The sequence below is a fragment of the Pyrus communis genome, chromosome 17 (assembly GCF_041283825.1).
Source record: "Pyrus communis isolate YQ-2024b chromosome 17, ASM4128382v1, whole genome shotgun sequence".
Classification (NCBI taxonomy): domain Eukaryota; kingdom Viridiplantae; phylum Streptophyta; class Magnoliopsida; order Rosales; family Rosaceae; genus Pyrus; species Pyrus communis.
The window spans coordinates 14,485,893-14,504,385 of record NC_142581.1 but is presented as its reverse complement, the minus strand read 5'-3'; the positions used below and the strand labels follow the sequence as shown (position 1 = coordinate 14,504,385).

Genomic DNA, 18,493 nt, shown 5'->3' with positions numbered 1-18,493 from the left:
GAAAGAGGGAGTGAAATTCCACAACCCCGATAGAAAAACCCGCATAACAATCATAGTATGTGGGTTAAGACACAATCTACTAGAATTCGAGATGGAACTTGATCCCAGGATGACGGTACTTCAGAGTCAAAAGCCGATAAGGTTGCTGTCTACATATGTCTTGATCCCGACAAACCAGAACGCGAGCTAGGATTAGATCAAAGTTGTCGGATTGAGAAAAAAAGTATTCACTGCCTTATTGCAGGCAAACAAGGATGTGTTTGCTTGGTTTGCGTAAGACAAGCCTGTAATTGATCATTCGATAATCTGCCACTATCTCCACATAAATACAACCATGAAATTGGTTATCCAGTAATAGTGCAATCATGGAACAAAGCATAGTGAAATCATCGAGGCTAGGATCGACAAACTCAAGGACACCAACTTTATTATTGAAATCCATGAACCAAATTGGAGCCAACATAGTCCTTATGCAAAAGAAGAATGGCAGGTGAAGGTTCTGTGTGGGCTTCACAGACCTAAACAAGGCATGCCAAAAGGATCCTTATCTTTTACCTTAGATTTACTCGTCGATTCCATAGCAAGTCCAACCAGATCAAGATGTACACATCAGACATGAAAATGACACCTTTTGTCATTATTAAAGGTACGTATTGTTATTGTGTTATGCCTTCCGGACTTAAAAATGTAGGAGCAACCTATTAAAGACTAGTTGATCAAATCTTCAAAAAGAAAATTGGAAAGAGAATAGAGGTATATGTTGATGACATGGTAGTCAAGAGTGAAAAAAAGAAGGATCATTTCATTCACCTCCAACAATCTTTTGACCAACTCTGAAAACATAACATGAAGCTTAATTTAGAAAAGTGCACTTTTTGGGTTTCTTTCCACAACACTATATTTGCGGTCATGAGAATTTGAGATCTTTCAAAAGATTCTAATTTTAGATTTTTCTGAGTTTCTGCCTCAATTTTATGATGTTATCTTTCGGGCGATGATAGGAGCATATTTATGTGACTTTGTTAACTTATTTTTCTGCATTCATTTAGTTAATTTCTATTTATTGTAGTAATTTAAGTTATTTTCGTATTATTGTAGGTCCAATTGATAAAGATGACAATAAATGGCAAAATGGAGCAATTTGGAGCTGTTTTTTGACTTGGATTGGATAGCAGGCGTGGATAGCATATGGGCTAGACGTTTTTGGTGTTTAAATGGTGTTAGACATGTGCTAAAATCTGGAGAAATTAAAGTTGAGGGTTGGAAGGCAAGGAATTACACAAGAAAAAGGAATCCTAGTTGGAGTGGAACATTATCTTATCTTACCTTATCTTATCTTATCTAATCTAATTCAACCTTATCTTATTTTATCTTATCTTATCTCCAGCTGCAAGGAGGCATCCTAATCACATTCCAACACTTTCTACTTGATTTTTAGAATCCTAAAATAACTCAAAAACGCCAAAACCCTTTCCTCCTTGGATTCAGCCATTTTCCTCTATATATATGAAATTCCTGCAGAGATTTAGGAGTGCCATGCCTATCATTCATCCACTGAAGTTGCTGGAATTTTCAGAGTTCATTATATCTTTGTTTTAAGTTTCAAAGTTTATTTTAGATTGGTTTTTAGTTATGATGAACATGTGTAGCTAAGTTTCTTTTTAGCTAGAGGTGAATTCGAAGCCATGATCATATGTTTTATATAAATTGATTACATCCAGTTATTGTTTCATAAAACATGAATGCGATTTACTTATCTACTTTATAGAAAACTTATTCTTGTATGTTTATTAAGGGTGCACACTTAGTTTGCATGCTAGGATTTAATGCTAGAATATAAGGGAATTTCACCTAATCGTTATGAACTTATATTTGTAAGTAGTAAAAGTCACTAGTTATGATTGAGTAAGTAAATTCTTGGCAGGAGTATCATGCTTTTGATAGTTACGAATGCTTTGTCAATGCTTATGATTTTCACAAAACTTAATGATCTTTGAAATGTATCTCTATCATGCTTTTCATAGTTAAGGAAATTGAGAAGAATAATTCGGTTGCGTCACTGAGACCAATTCAATGAAATTAGGACAATCTGAGAGTTAATTAGTGTTGTTCACAATTAATTTGAGGCATTGTTGATAGGAGCATATTTATGCTACTTAGTTATGTTGTTTCCTTGCATTTAGTTACTTAATTACTATCTATTTTAGTCTTTTAAGCTATTTTCGTATGTTTTTAGGTCCTAATGGCAAAAGGAGCAAGAAAGTGCATTTTGAGGCTATTTGGAGCAGTTTTGGGCATGGATTGGATAGCTTAATAATGGAGCAAAGAGGATGGACGAAATTGAAGTCAAGAAGGGCTAGGAAAGGCTACAAATCTGGAGAAAGAAGTCCAAATGCAAAGAAGATAAGGAAATAGCAAGAAATAAGGAATCTTATCCAACCTTATCTTATCCTATCCTAACCAACCTTTTCCTTTCCTAACTCTAACATTATTTTATCTTATCCTATCCTAATCTTTTCCTACCTTAATTCCAACTTCAAAGAGGACTCCTTTTCACATTAAATCACCTAAATATCAATTTCTAGAAGCCCTATTTTAGCATTAAGTTTATGCCACATGTAACCCTTCTAGAAGTTCTAGAATCTGCCACAAGGACCATTCCTTGTCCTCCTTGGAGTCTAATTGAAAGTATCCTTGTTCTTTGGTGATTTGAAGTCCTAATTCCTCTCATTTTTAGCCCAAATTCGTGCCTCCCCTTCACCCTATAAATACTTGATGCCACAACACTCAAAAACCACCACCCTCTACCACAAATTCACACCACACCATCCACCACATCTCAAGAGCCTAAATTCACACAAATCCCCATTGTTGGCAGCAAAGAAGGAAGAAGGAGCCACCTGCAGCGTTTCTAGGTGTATTCAATCTTTGTTTTCAATGTTTAATTTATATTATCTTTGTTTTGTTGTAAACATGAGGAACTAATTTTGTTTTGGCTAGGGGAGACTTTGAAATCATGATTATATTTGCAATATGAATTGATTAATTCCAGTTGTGATTTCATAAATTGTGAATGCAATTTACTTAACCGTTTGATGGATAACTTATTCTTGTTTGTTGATTAAGGGTGCACACTTAGTTTGCATGCATGAATTTGGGGCTAGAATATAAGGGAGTTTCACATAATCGTTACAAACTTATATTCACAAGTAGTTAAGGTTGTTTTCACAATCATGTTAAGTAAATTCCTAGCATGAGTATCATGATGTCATAGTTACAAGTGCTTTGTCAATACTTATGATTTTCATAGAACGTAATGATCTTTGATTGTATCTCTATTATGATGTCATGTAGGGGACTTTTGAAGAATGCTTTGGGTTGTCGTATGATGTCATCCAATCCAATAACTTAAGGAAAATCTGAGGGTTAATTAGTGATGTCACAGTTAATCTGGGGTGTTGAGGTTCATGGTTTATTGGAAAAGCAACTGGAAATCAATTTGTATGCAAGTGTGTCATGTGTGGAGAAGAATCCTCTAGCTATCTAATAATCCATCGTTTTTCCCAAATTCGTCCAAATCCTATTCAAGTCTTTTAGTTACTTGTTTTTATCTTAAATTCGTCAAAAACCCAATCCTCTTTATTTAGTTATGTCAAATCTGTCCTAATTAGTGTTTTTGAGTGTTTTGAGTCAAAACCAAACCTATTTTCGCCCAAGTTGAGTCTTAGAGTCTAGTTTGAGTCTTTTTGATAGTTGTGTGTTGTTTAGAGTCTTTTAAGTTTGTTTTGAGTCATATAAGTTTAGTTAAGAGTCTTTGAGTTTATTTAAGTGTTTTTAAGCATATTTTTGTATCTTTGAGTCAGTTTTCATTAGATTAGCAATCCCTCCTAATCCCCGGCCTAGAACGATCCCTACTTATATCTATACTACAATTGTCAAAAAAGAGGGTTTAATTTGTGTGCTATTATATATCACATCAATTGTCGATTATCTTTATAGGAAGAATAACTGGAAATTGATTTGTATGCATATGTTTCATGTGTGGAGAAGAATCCTTTAGCTATCATTTCATCCATATTTCATTCACAACTTAATTTACTTGTTGCATTTTACTTTTGTTTTAATTAAATGGGTCCAAAATCCCCTCAGTCATTGTTTTGTTTTTAGTTTAACTTAGTTTTCAATTTTATAAGTTTAATTTGTGTTGATTAGCATCCCTTCTAATCCTCGAAATAGAACGATCCCTACTTACTCATACTACAATTGCATAATATATAGGGTTTAATTTGTGTGTTAGTTTTTACCATATCAGGTGAATGGCAAAGTTAGGACGAATGCTTTGGGTTTCTGATCCAGGTTGGCTTTTTTAATGTTATAAGCACTTTTGAATCAATTAATAACATGATGTATTTTTATTCCCGATTCAGTTTGTTGCCACTAAATGTGAATCTCCAAACATGTTTGTAGATATATTGAATTAGGAAATGAGTCCAGAGACATTAGGTTTTAGTAAATGACTAGCAATTGAGCCCCCACACGATGCCGCGGGTTTTATGACCGTTTTAAGATGATATTATTTTTACATATAATATGTTTATACTGAAAGAGATGATTTTAAAGTGTTATTTACAAAAGAGATGATATTATTTACGACTAGCTCAAATTACACTAACAGTCTGCTCTTTGAGCAAGTTTTTGACAAACCTGAACAGTAAAATGAACAAATCAATTGGTTGCAGGAGATGAATGAAATTTCAACTTGATTTACCATGAATGGAATAATGAAGAATCGACAGTAACATTAAACATGGTAGTCATACAGATTAGGAAGCCATCCATCTATAAGCCAGTCCTCATAAGTTCATTCACTTGCACTATTCTTCTAGTGTCTGATAAAGAAAACGAAGTTCCTGTAAGTACTCCCTAACCATATGAGCAATAAAATCTTTTAAAAGGAATCCCAATTTTCTCCACATTAAAGAAAACCATAAAAGCATTACTAATGACTATATCTGCAAACCAAATCTCTTTTTTTGTACCCGCTAAAGTACACATATGAATATCAAAATGAAAACCTCAAATTATAATAGCATTCCCTTTTCTATCTTAATTTTTGAAAAAGGAAACACAATAGAAGACAAAAATTCAACAATTTTATCTTGTAAATCATTACTACATAGAGTCAAAAGCACTTCAATTATGGAAGGAGGGAAAAAAGGTGCAAATAACTGGTGCTCAATAGAAATCACCGCCTAGTCTTCAACTCTTTGTAAGCAAAGATTAGAAAAGTTTAGGATCTAGCATGATAATTTAAGTTACTTGAGATTTTTCAATGTTCGCAATCATTCTGCTACTATATAAACTGATGTATTCTTACTCACCAACTTAAATATTGTCTCTTAGATAAGAGATGTAATGGTGACTTCTTAGCCTTATATGATGCATGGTACCATAAATCGCAGAACCTCCAAAACTTTCTGAATGCTCAAAATTCATAGTTATATAATCAACAAAACCCCCTGTAAAATGTTTTATACAATAGTTTTCAATACTGTTAACAAAATGTACATGTTTATTCAGGGAGTTAAACAAAATGTAAATCTTGGTATTCTTCCCTAAACTGTAGAAGCCCGCCAGATCTAAACTCTTTTCAATCTACCCCGAGTTAGTAATGATCTACTGTAGGTTCTTTTGGTCTAGATAGTTATTGAATGCAATCTGAGTGTGAAGGTTACCTGATGCATGGTGGTTTAATTGTCATCTGCTACTTTTTGAGATGGAAATGGACTAATTGTTATCTTTAGCTTAATGATATCAAATTCAGCTTGATTCCAAACGTAGTGCAAAAGCCAATTGAAAGTTAATGACATCTTTGCAAGTAAACAATAGTTTAATTAGTCATAAAATTTTATTAGCTCTGCATCACAGAGATGCGAGCACCATATAAACTTAGGTCCCTAAATATTTTCAGCCAGTCAAATGACAATATTCTAAAAACGAAAACTACATTCTGGTTCTCAAGAAATATTCTAAGCTAGGAAAGGCCTGAAGTTGAAATAAAGAAGCATTGTCAGAAATAACAATTCCGATTTGTTTTGGTCCTATGATCACTCACTCCCAACTTACCAGATTCTCAATACCATTTTTTCAAAACCTTGCATCTCCCAAATTATCAGATTCTCAATACCATTTTCTCAAAAACTTGCATACAACAACTAACCTTCTATTGTTTTCAATGTTTATAGATTACCGAGCAGTGTAAATTTCGGATCCTTTCTTTGAAGCCAGAGCAGATAGACAAACTAATTGTAAAAAAACACATAAAACAGAGAGAGAAAAAAGATACCTGGGATGGATGGAAACTTGTTTGCAATTTCCCATGTATATCCATAGCATGATTTTGAATTAATCTGCAAAAAAAATAAGTTTTGCAAGACACACGATATCAGGGAAAAAATCGTATACAGAGATTATGATAGACTGTGGGATGTTGTGATAGGCTTCTTGTCAATACTATATGTTACATCAGATTCTTTATACACACCTCTAGGTAACAAAAGTAAGCATTCTTCACTAATTAACTCTCTCAAATAGGCTCAATTTTCAGTTTAAATTTGGCCAACCGTTTGGAGTGCTTAACGTTTTCAGATTCTTCATTTCTTAAATCGACTAAAAAGAGCAAAAATTAAAATGAAATTAAAAAGGTGAACCTGGTGGTCGCCGCCACCACCAAGGAGGAGATCGAGGGGATTGATTTTAGCTTATCGGTTGAAAAGTTGGCTTACTTCTTTCTTCTTCCCATTCATGTTCTATTATGTGTCTTCTTGTTCCTTCAAAACACTACGGAAGCTGGAAAAAACAAAAAAAATTATATGACATTAAGTTCAAGCCTGGGCATTCATATGACTTCCCTTTCTCCACTTACCACAAATTAATGTGTGCAGACTGGGCATTCATGTGGCTTCCCCTTCTCCTACCAAAACCAAACAACATCATGCTCATCCTTTGCAATTAAAATACAACAAAAAGAAAGACATCAAAATGATAGGAATACAAATTTAAAAGATTCATTTTTTCTCAGATTCTCAATTTTCTCTAATCAAATCAGCTAACCTTTTTCAAAACCCTACAAATAACAAATCGAAGGGTTTATGCCCACCCAAATTCACCATTAGAGAAAAGGCAGTGGTGATGGACTTCTAGAAAGATAAAGTGGTTTGAAAAAGGAGAGAGAAATGGAATTTTGGAGAGAGATGGAATTTTAAAGAGAGAGAAACCAGAAAGGCGAGCGAGAGGAAGAAAGAAGGAATACATTGGATTTGCGTTTTGATAGGAGCATATTTAGGCGACTTACTTAGCTTGTTTTCGTGCATTTATATTGTTAATTCATAGTTGTTTTAGTAGTTTAAGCCATTTTCGTGTGTTTTTGGGTTCATATGGCTAAGGAAGCAAAAAGATGCATTTTGGGGCCTTTTGGAGCACTTTTGGGCTAAGGATGGATAGCTTATGCTTGGAGCCAAAGTGTTGGACGAAATTGAAGGTCTTGTATGCACTTTAGGACATAAAACAAAGGGCCTAGCCCATTCTCTTCCCAAAAACCATCCTAACCCATGCATAACCTACCAATTTCAGCCACATGCACCCAAACACAACCATTGCCGTGGCCTCCCATCCTAATTCCAGCCATTCCACTTCATCATTGCAGCCACCATTCACCCTAGTTGTCAATCACATGCTTTCCCATTCTATAATTCATCCACATGCATCTTTAATCCTTCACTCACATGTTTTCCCAACAAACAATTCAGCCACATGCACACAAAACCACCCCTTTGCCGTGCACTCCCATCCCATTTCCAGCATTCCCCTTTGCATTTCCAGCTTTCCACCAACCAACCTAGTTGTCATTTCACATGCATTCCCTCTTTAATCATTCCCTCCTAGCTGCCATTCACATGCTCTCCTATCCATTCTCTCCCTATAAAACCATGCAATGCATTCATACACACCATTCCCATTCACAACACAAAACAATCACACAACACACCATCACAATCACACAACCAATGCCGTGCAAATCCATTCCATTTTTTGCATCTTTTCTCTCCATTGCCGTGCCCTCCAACCACTCCCCAATCCATTCCACATACAAACACCACCCCAAAACCTTTCCTTAGACCTTGTGCCACAACAAAGAGGAGGAGAAGAGGCCTAAACGTTCATACAACTCAAGTTTGAGTTGTTGGAATTTTTAGGTGTTTCCTTTCCTCGATTTCAATGGTTAAATTTACTTATCTTTGTCTTGTACGTATGAGGAACTAAACCCCTTTTAGCTAGGGGGTGATTCGAAACCATGTTTATGCTTGCAATATGAATTGATTACCTTTGGTTGGAATTTCATAAGTTGTGGATTCAATTTGTTTAACCGTCTGATTGATAACTTATTTATGTATGTTTATTGAGAGTGCACGCTTAATTTTCATGCATGAATATGACGCTAGAATATAAGTGAGTTTCACCTAATAGTTATGAACTTATATTCACAAGTAGTGGAGGTTGCTTATAAACAATCGCGTTAAATGAATTCTTGGCACTAGTTTCATGCTCATCATAGTAACAAAGGCCTCGTCAACACTTATAGTTTTCATGATGCTTAATGATCTTTGATTGTATCTTTATTGTGCTTTTCACGTAAAGGACTTTTGGAGAATGTTGTGAATTGCGTTGCGCAAACCCATCCAATTCATTAACTTAAGGAGAACTTGACGGTTAATTTAAGCGGACCTAATTAACCCGGGGTGTTGAGTTTCATAATTTATCGAAAGACCAACTGAAAATCATCTTGTATGCAAGTGTAACATGTGTGGAGAAGAACCTTCTAGCTAACATTCCATCCATATTTTCATCACATTCATACTTACATTTTGCCCTTAATTATAATCTGTCCATTTAATTTAATCTCGTCCAAACACAATCCCCCCCCATATTTTGTTAAGTCTTAGTCATTATAATCTGTCTTATTTTGGTTTTTAAGTATTTGGAGTCACAAACACCTTTAAATTCGTCCAAATCTGCCTAGTTTACATTCTTGTTTTGTTTGTTTGATTTTCGTACAAAACCAAATCCCCAATTGTCTTAGAGTATCTAATTGGTTCAATTATGTTTTAGATTGTGTTTTAGCTCATTTTGAGTCTTGTGAACTTGTTTCGAGTTTTCTTTAAGTGAGTTAAGTGTTTTAAAGGTTATTTTTATTTCTTTGAGTTAGTTTAAAGTGTTTAGCACCCCTAGTTAATCCCCGGTTAGAACGATCCCTACTTACATCATTACTACAATTGTCACAAATAGGGTTTAATTTGTGTGTCACATTCGTATCGCATCAAATTTTGGCGCCGTTGCCGGGGATTAGCAAAGTTGCTAATCCCTTGTCTTGAGTCTTGTTTAAATTGTTTAGTTTCTGTTTTGTTTTAATTTTTGCACCGTGTGTATGTGTTTTGTTTTTGTGCCATGTGTGGCAACTTATTTTCTTACTTGTGCCGAGTCTATTAAGTTGGTTACTTATCTTGGTTACTCTTGTGTGTAGGTACTATTTTATGACCCGTAGCTCACAACCTGTTCGTGAGCATATCTCCGACTTTGACGGCGATTTCGAGAGGACTTTGAAAAGGAACAAGAAATTGCAAGAGTCTAATCCTCCTAGTCTCGAACCTGAAGTAGAAAAGCAAGAAGTTGAGGTTGAAGAGGAACCCACGGCAAGGTTTAAAGAGGAAGTACCAACCATGGCAACGGACAATCGAACCATCAAGGAGCTTTCTGCCTCGGGTTTGGCCAATGCAGCCCCTCTTTGCATTCAATACCCCGCGGCTGCCCAAGGCAAGACCGATGAATTCGAGTTGAAGTCAAGCTTGTTGCACCACATTCCGAAATACCATGGGCTTTCCATGGATGATCCCAACAAGCATCTCAAGGAGTTCGAGGTTGTTTGTTCGAGCATGACACCCATAAATGTTGATGGGAACATTCTGATGATGAAGGCTTTTCCATTCTCACTTTTGGAAAAGGCGAAGGATTGGCTGTACGAGTTAGCACCCGGGACGGTTACATCTTGGGATAGTATGAAAAGAGCTTTCTTGGAGAAGTTTTTCCCAAATTCAAGAGTCATTCTCTTGAGGAAACGGATTAGTGGCATCCAACAAAATCAAGGTGAATCATTTCCTTCTTATTATGAATGTTTTAAATCACTTGTTGCTTCTTGTCCACAACATCAAATGAAGGAGGAGCTGCTCATTCAATACTTCTACGAAGGACTCCTTCCCATGGAACGCCAAATGCTTGATGCCTCGGCGGGAGGTGCGTTGGTGGATAAAACTCCGGGGGCTGCAAAAGTTCTAATTGCCAACCGAGCACATAATGCACAACAATACGAAGGTGTTGGACAAAGAGACCCCCTATGGCCACAAGTGAATGAGGTAAGTTCTATGCCCGAAATTCAATCCCAATTAGCTAACCTTACTTCTATTGTTTCTCAGTTGGCCGAGGGAGTGAAGATTCATGGACCAAGTGTGTGTGGCGTGTGCTCTGTGCAAGGACATGCCAACGATCAATGCCCTCAATTGATTGAGAATGGGGGTTGGGAAGCTGCCAATGCCATGGGTTTTGGGAACCAAAATCAACCACGCCATGATCCATACTCTAATACCTACAATCTGGGGTGGAGGGACCATCCAAATTTCAAATGGCGGGATCCTCAACAACCCCAACAACAAGGAGGATTTAGGCAGCAACCACCGGGCTTTTATACAAAGCCATTCATCCCCAATCAAAACCAAGTGCAATCTGCCCCAACAACCTCAGGCATGTCTTTGGATAATGATCAAGTTGTTAAGTTACTTACTACTTTGACGCAGGAAGTACAAACTCAAAATAAGGAGAGACAAATCCAAGACAAACGGGTGGATAATTTGGAGAAGCAAATGGGTCAAATTGCCGAGTTTATGGGGCAAATTAGAGAACAAGGCAGATTGTCTAGTTCAACCGTTATGAACCCAAAGGAAGGATTTGAAACCGCTAAGGCCATCATGTTGAGAAGTGGTAAACAGGTTGGAACTCAAAATAGAATGAGAATGATTACGAGATAGAATGGATCTCCTTGAATTCATTCGACTCAAATACATCCAAATCAAGTCAAGACGAGGAGGACAAGTTGCTGCAAGAAGAAGCACAGGGAGTAAAGCCCACGGCCAAGGATGACCAAACCTTGCCGAATTCATCTAGTCCTCCTAAACCGTCCCAAACCACCAAGGTAAGTCCCAATTCGACTTTTTCTAGTTCTATTCCACTAAATGTGCCCTTTCCTGGCAGGTTTAGGCAATCAAAGAAGGAAGAAGCCGAGAAGGACATTCTAGAGACCTTTCGGAAAGTTCAAGTCAATATCCCGCTCCTTGATGCGATTAAGCAAGTCCCGAGGTATGCTAAGTTTTTAAAAGAACTTTGTACAACAAGAAGAAGGATTTCAAACAAAGAGGTGGTTCAAGTAAGTGAAAATGTTTCTGCTGTGTTACAAAGGAAATTACCCCCTAAATGCAAAGATCCGGGTAGTTTTACAATTCCGTGCGTTATTGGTAATACTAAGTTTGAACAATGCATGTTAGACTTAGGGGCTTCGATTAATGTTATGCCATACTCTATTTATGCATCTATGAACTTAGGTGAGCTTAAAAATGATGGTGTGATAATTCAATTAGCCGATCGTTCTAATGCATATCCAAAGGGTGTTTTGGAAGATGTTTTGGTACAAGTTGGTAACTTGATTTTTCCAGCGGATTTCTACGTGCTTGACATGGAGGATTCACCCCATTCCACCCCATTGCCGATTCTATTAGGGAGGCCCTTCATGAAAACAGCCCACACCAAGATAGATGTGTTTAAAGGAACTTTAACGATGGAATTTGATGGGAAAGTCATTGATTTCAATCTTTCTGAAAGTATTAAATTTCCTAAGGACGATCATTCTTGCTTTTCTATTGATATAATTGATGATTTGGCGTAGGAATTTCTCGATTCTTTGGAGAGGGATACACTTGAAACAACAATTGCACAAGGAATTGGGCAAAAATCTGGTTTTGCCGTGCCTAGAAGTGTGGAGGAGGCCGAGATAGTGGCTGCCCTTGAGTCACTACCTCAACACCATGGTAAGGCTTCTAACCCAATTTCAATTTCAGTTTCCACTAATAAGTTGTTACCCTCAGTGATTCAGGCACCCGTACTTGAGCTTAAACCGTTGCCCGATCATTTAAAGTACGTCTGTCTGGGAGACAATGAGACATTGCCCGTCATTATCTCCTCATCACTCACGGCCATAGAGGAGGAGAAGTTGATCCGAGTGTTGAAAGAGCACAAGACGGCCGTTGGATGGACCTTGGCCGACATAAAGGGTATTAGTCCTACAACTTGCATGCATCGCATACTTTTAGAGAAGGGGGCTAAACCAACTAGAGAGGCTCAACGCCGGCTCAACCCTCCAATGATGGAAGTTGTGAAAAAAGGAGATTATCAAGCTTCTAGATTGTGGGGTGATCTATCTTATCTCGGATAGCCGTTGGGTTTCACCGGTTCAAGTTGTGCCAAAGAAATCCGGAGTGACTGTGGTGAAGAATGCCGAGAATGAGCTTGTGCCAACCCGTATCCAAACAGGTTGGAGAGTGTGCATTGACTATAGGAAGCTCAACGCCACCACAAGGAAAGATCACTTCCCTTTGCCATTCATTGATCAAATGCTTGAAAGGTTAGCCGGTCATTCTTTTTATTGTTTTCTTGATGGTTATTCGGGATATAATCAAATTGTTATAGCTCCAGATGATCAAGAAAAGACTACTTTTACTTGTCTATTTGGTACTTTTACTTATCGTCGAATGCCATTTGGCTTATGTAATGCACCAGCCACCTTTCAAAGATGCATGGTAAGTATCTTTTCAGATTTTATAGAAAAGATTATTGAAATTTTCATGGATGATTTTAGCGTGTTTGGTGATTCGTTTGATGATTGTTTAGATAATCTCACATCAATCTTAAAACGATGCATTGAAACTAACCTTGTTTTAAATTGGAAAAAATGTCATTTTATGGTAAAACAAGGAATAGTTCTACGACATATTATTTCGGCCAAGGGTATTGAAGTGAACCGAACATTAATTTTGGTTCAAAGGCTGCAACCTTCGTTACCTTTTATTCTTTTGGCCAAATCGCTGTATCTCCGATTACCATATGATCACTGTATCTCCGATGACCATTTGATCAGGGAAAAAGAAGCGTTATTAGTATGTCTGGAATTGTACTCGCTCTAAAAGTGCCATTCTAATACTCGCATTCCACGGTAAAATTATGTGCAGAGCATCATGCTGTGAACCATCACAAGACCTCGAAGACGAGAGAGCAGGCGTTGCGGCTGTGCTTGGAGTCGAGCCGCCACAAGACCTCGAAGATCAGCTCGTCGGGGACGAGGCTAGCATAAGGAAAGAGTGTGGTTGGACATTTTTATCCCTATATTTAATTGACCGCGGAGATCATTAATCCGATTTGGCCCATCTTTTTTTTCATTCCTAAAAAAACTGTAAAAACATAGCGGGACTTTCTTGCACTGGCTTCCGCGTTGGCAGTCTCCGCTGATGTGATAATCAATGGAGAAACGTCCGCTCCTTTGAAGAGAGAGAGAGAGAGAGAGAGCAACTAAAGGCAAATTCTTGTCAGAGAAAAACCCATTTCTCTGCAGTCACACCAAAAGCACTTCTCCGCTGAAGCCTCACCTTTCTGCTGATTTTCAGCTCTCCGTTACTGTTTCTTCAGAGGTAAAGACTTCGTCTTTCTAAATCCACTGTATTTCATTGGCCCTTTTTTCTTGGTGAGAATTGGAATTTTTGAGTTGGGTTGATTTCTATCACTGCATGCGTGGATTGTTTCGATTGTAGAGTCAATTTTCCACATTAAAATCCTGGGTTTTGTTGTTTTTTTGGAGTTGTTGATTCATTCTGATCTTAAGTTTCATACAACACCTCGGTGAAGTTGCTTGCCGTTGTTTTGGTTATCATATATTGGGATTTGCAATGCCCCTTGATTCAAAGTTTGCTCCTTTTAACAAAATAAAGGAAGGGTTTTGTGGTGTTGTTGCCCACAAATTCTGTTTAAGCCAAAGAATAAAGTTACAAGAACTGCGGTTTTACTTTCGATTATAATTTATTTGAATTGATTCTTAAGTTAATATCTTCTCTAAGGTTGTTTTATACAAGATTTCCTCCTTCCGTTTGCTTGAGGTTTTCCCATCCTTTATGTTGGTTTTCCATCCCATGACGAGTTCTCCTAATCTTAGAGGATTAAATTGAAGTTGTTTTTCCCAATTTAAATTGTATACCCAACTGAAGAACGATTCATCACTAGATTCCAATTAGAATTAGTAATCCTTAATGAAAAAGACCTTTATTATGTTTATATAAAGGGGCTATCGCACTAGTTTTGAATTGGAGCAAAACAATAAGTTGTATACCACTCAAGGAGTTAAGGGTGAGAGAATATTGTGAGGGCAGAGTATGTTTGAGAGAAAAGAAAAGAGATAAGACTGTATTTCTTGTTCTTTTAGGTTTTTTGTCAAGTCTTAATCCTAGAGGCTTGGCAAGGTTATCCGTTGTACTCATTATGATATAGTGAAAAATTGTTCTTGCTCCCCCGTGGGCGTAGGCACATATAGCCAAACCACGTTAATTCTTGGTGTGATTTATCTTGGTTATTTTGTTTTCTATGTCCGAGTTTGTTATGTTTTTCCATTCTTAAGCGCGATTTTCACAACACTGTACTCCAAGCAAATTAAACAAAGGAAAATGAGAACAACTTTCATGAGGTTTGATAATAGAAGAGTGCGCATGAAAAGTGATTATGCCGATATTAGTGATATATGACTGCACTAGGAATTAATGTGGCAATGTGACTGGTTCATACTAGAGTGGCATTACTATCGAAAATTACAAATTTTTTGTTAAGTCGAAGATGATGATGATTTTACTCTACCAATGTAATATGGCTAGTACAATGCCAATCTGAATTAATTAGTGCAAATTCTTTTTTAAGTGGAAGATGCTTCTATCATTATGATTTAGTTAGTGAGTGATTGTTCTTTATATATCCTTTTAGGATGCACTACCAAGAATCTGGGAAGCCAATTTCTGCATGTCTTTCATTTGTTGGGCATTTTCCTTCCTGATGAATCTTTTATAATCTTTTCAAGTTTTAGTATGAATTGGAACAAGTGACACTCTTAAGAGCAAATACTGCATAGTTGTGATAAATGTCTATGATTTCCGCGTCAAGTACTGCGTCCACTCTTGAGTAGTTAAGATTATGAGGTGAATTCTCAACCTAGTGCAATCATATGGTGGTGTGTCGTATAAGTCTTTCAAGTCTTGACCTGTTAAGTAACTATTTTCGCTTTGTGGGACAATCCATTCGCTGGTATATTAGTTTTTGTTCCCTTTCCATTTCATATTCATTTGAGTGTTTCATGCAGTTTATATCTTAGTAACTTAACTGATGCTGCGCACAGTAAAATGGTCTTTGATTTTGTTTTCCTCAACATGCACATCTTCATTCGTCATAGTTTAACCTATCATCATTTGTTTAACAGAATAATGTTTTTGTGTAACAACTTCTTTTATTATTTAAAATAACAGTTAATTTCAAGACAGAGAGCAGAACTGAGGGTGACTATCTTTCAGGCACATGGATCAGAGTATGCAACTCCTTCTGCATCCTATTTCATTTATTTGTCCGTATAGTATGTCACTATCTACGAATGTCTGTAGGCGGAAAATGCGGCGTTGCACAATGCTGCTTTCTATGTCAAAAATTTATGTTCACACATGCAGCTCTCACTTTTTTCATGCACACCGTGGGATGCTACTTAATGATTAGCTTAGGAGATTCAACATCAGTTGGTAAAGGCTAGACTTTTATGAAATCATTGACCTGGTATATGACTAGTCTAGTGAGGCCTCCATACCGATTGTTAGTACTTTGTATCTGACAACTCCGCTTTACAGCAGCACACGTCAAACCACTGAGTAAAATTGATTTCTGAAGGACTACTAGTCTATAAGTCCTTAACATCTGGGGCACATTTCAAATCTGTTCTGCTAATGCAGAAGTCATTTCCCACCTTTCATCATTGGTGGCTAAGCTTATACAAGCGATGCGTTTAATTTATTAATGGATTACCTTTGTTAAATTTTATGATAAGATGTTATTGGATTTCCTTCTGAAAGTGGTTGGGTGAGCACAGGGATCTCAACAGATGTAGTGAACCATAGAAGTGGCGACTATGCTCCTATTGGTGACCAAGAGGACCCGAAATTGGGAATGTTTGACAAACCCCTTCCTTGCTTTGGCTGGGGAATTGGATGGTTTTCGTGAGTATTCTTGGCTGTTCTCTCTCCCACTACAGTCCGCCCCCACCCCCACACACACACTAATTGATGTGCCTTTTTTTTCAGTCTTCTGCTTGGATTTGTATTTCCAGTGATGTGGTACTATGCCACATATCTTTACATTTCGAAGTATTATCAAAAAGACCCAAGGGAACGAACTGGACTTGAAGCGTCAGCAGTAGCAGTAAGTTTTATGTTAAAAAATTAAGCAGCTTAATAATCATTTTATCCTCATTTGTAGAAGAAATTTAATTCTGATTCTCCTCTCTAACCTTATTTCTTTTCTTCTTTTCTTAACTATTTCATAAATTTTAACAGATAGAAACTTTAAAATCACGTGCAGGTTAAATGGGGTAATTCTGAATTTCTTTTGGGAAGGGTTGTAATGAGCAAAAATAATGCTACAAATAGAAGCGCCTATAAGTTAAATTGTGTGTGGACTTCAGTATTGTACCTTGCATTCTTGATCCTCTGTTATTTCTTGCTAAATTAAATGCTTCGGTTTACAGTGTTTTGGTTGGTTTTGGTTTCAGTGTGATAAAGTAGCTCTTTGGTTATTCATGTCCTCCACCACTTACCACTTACAAGTCCAGATACTAGGACACACTGCGAGATTTTAAGAGAATCACTTAATTAATAGCTAACAGAAGCATGCCTTTGGAACCATACTTTTGTTTCTTCTTTTTTTTTTTTTTCGGTAGAAACCATGTTTGAATTGGTAACGTTGGAAAAATGTCTATACAGTATAGATACTTGTTTGTACATGAATTTCAATTTCTAATGATGATGTAGAGTATAGATATTTGTGTCTACATAACTTCAATTAGTAGTGATGGTGCATTTGTGGTCTTTATCATCTTTCCTTGATAAAAATGTTGTGCTTTTTGCAGGCTTTGATTTGTACAGTTGCTGTGTTAATAGTGCTTGCTGTCTTTGTTATCAAGGCTTTGTTTCCCTAACTTTTGCCAGCTTCATAGAAAAAATAAAAAATCTCTATGTCGACAATGGTTAGCTCAAGCGTTCTTCCTGTAATCACATCAGGCGCAAGAAAGGAAAATATTGGCATCATGGTATGTCCATCTACTGATACCTGAAACAGTTTGAGCTTCTCTGTAACAATGTGCTAGATAAAAACCGTGTACATAAGTATGCTACTGCTTAGCTCCCTTTTAGCGGGAACTCTATGTACAGAACATATTGTAGAAAAGTAGTACATTTACAAACAATTACACAAAATCATCATCTCGCATGGATGCATCGTTGAATCAAGTGCTAGAGGATGCAATCAGGTCTGATCCATGTTTAAGAATTAGCAAGTTAGTAGCACATTCTATTCTAGGGGCAGATGAGACTTCTAGATTAGTATATATAGAGACGGGGCGGTCTGCATCTTGGTAGATGCTATTAGTATGATATCCTTCTGCTGCTTGGCACATTCTTATACAGTCAATTAGGACGAGAGCTGCTGCGGAAATGGTGCCTCTTTTATCCGCCCTTTTGTCCGAGCGATGAGGGATGGTGGAACAGAAGGTTAGGTCAAGAGTTCGGTGTATTCTAATGAACCAAAATTGATGCTTTTGTGTTGGTATTGTGGTTTTCAAACTTTGCACTGAGAAGTGTACTTTTCTTTTGATAGGGTTTTGCACTAAATTAGTGAAATTATTCATATTATTTTGCTGCTTTACATTTAGTATAAACCTAACACCTTTCCGAATCTGTCATGCACACATTTAATATGATTCTTGGTCTATTTAACACCTCTTTCTTGGATAGGCAATACCAAAGATTGCTTTCACCGTCACAGGAACACCAGCCCGTGTATACGGAAAGGACTTGCATGGCATAGATACGCGTCCTATGCTAATAATACAAAGACGTGCTATTTCTTTTCAGATGTTCTTGTGTTATTAGCATAGGATGTCACCATGACGGTAAACTTGTACCATATAAGTTCTCCGTGTCTGTGTGCACAGGTGACTTCGAGCTACAAAAGCAAGTCGCGCATTTATATAAGTGTCATCCCGATTGCA

The 18,493-nt window shown here is 37.1% G+C and overlaps 2 protein-coding genes across 3 annotated transcripts; both read left to right on the top strand.

Moving 5' to 3' along the window:
* Positions 1-9,590: 9,590 nt before the first annotated feature.
* Positions 9,591-12,183, top strand: LOC148689520 (uncharacterized). The gene is made up of 2 exons (XM_088688395.1): positions 9,591-11,104; positions 11,158-12,183. Exons 1-2 carry the CDS (start codon positions 9,591-9,593, stop codon positions 12,044-12,046), a joined length of 2,403 nt encoding a protein of 800 aa, XP_088544521.1. The 3' UTR covers positions 12,047-12,183.
* Positions 12,184-13,178: 995 nt separating this feature from the next.
* LOC137708619 (large ribosomal subunit protein eL20z) lies at positions 13,179-18,135 on the top strand. 2 transcript variants are annotated; one of them, XM_068447738.2, is made up of 5 exons: positions 13,179-13,841; positions 15,711-15,769; positions 16,319-16,445; positions 16,530-16,647; positions 17,354-18,135. In XM_068447738.2, exons 2-5 carry the CDS (start codon positions 15,760-15,762, stop codon positions 17,420-17,422), a joined length of 324 nt encoding a protein of 107 aa, XP_068303839.2. In that variant the 5' UTR covers positions 13,179-13,841; positions 15,711-15,759; the 3' UTR covers positions 17,423-18,135. The 2 variants fall into 2 exon arrangements, with proteins under 2 accessions (XP_068303839.2, XP_088546087.1); XM_088689961.1 differs by lacking the exon at positions 17,354-18,135 and adding an exon at positions 16,997-17,336 and having other exon boundaries at positions 13,188-13,841.
* Positions 18,136-18,493: the final 358 nt, after the last annotated feature.

Coding starts and splice junctions, on each gene's coding strand:
- LOC148689520 (XM_088688395.1), top strand. CDS start 9,591: ATGACCCGTAGCTCACAACCTGTTCGTGAGCATATCTCCGACTTTGAC. Junction 11,105..11,157: donor AGTGGTAAACAGGTTGGAAC/TCAAAATAGAAT, acceptor CTTGAATTCATT/CGACTCAAATACATCCAAAT.
- LOC137708619 (XM_088689961.1), top strand. Junction 16,446..16,529: donor TGGGGAATTGGATGGTTTTC/GTGAGTATTCTT, acceptor CTTTTTTTTCAG/TCTTCTGCTTGGATTTGTAT. Junction 16,648..16,996: donor TTGAAGCGTCAGCAGTAGCA/GTAAGTTTTATG, acceptor TTTTGGTTTCAG/TGTGATAAAGTAGCTCTTTG.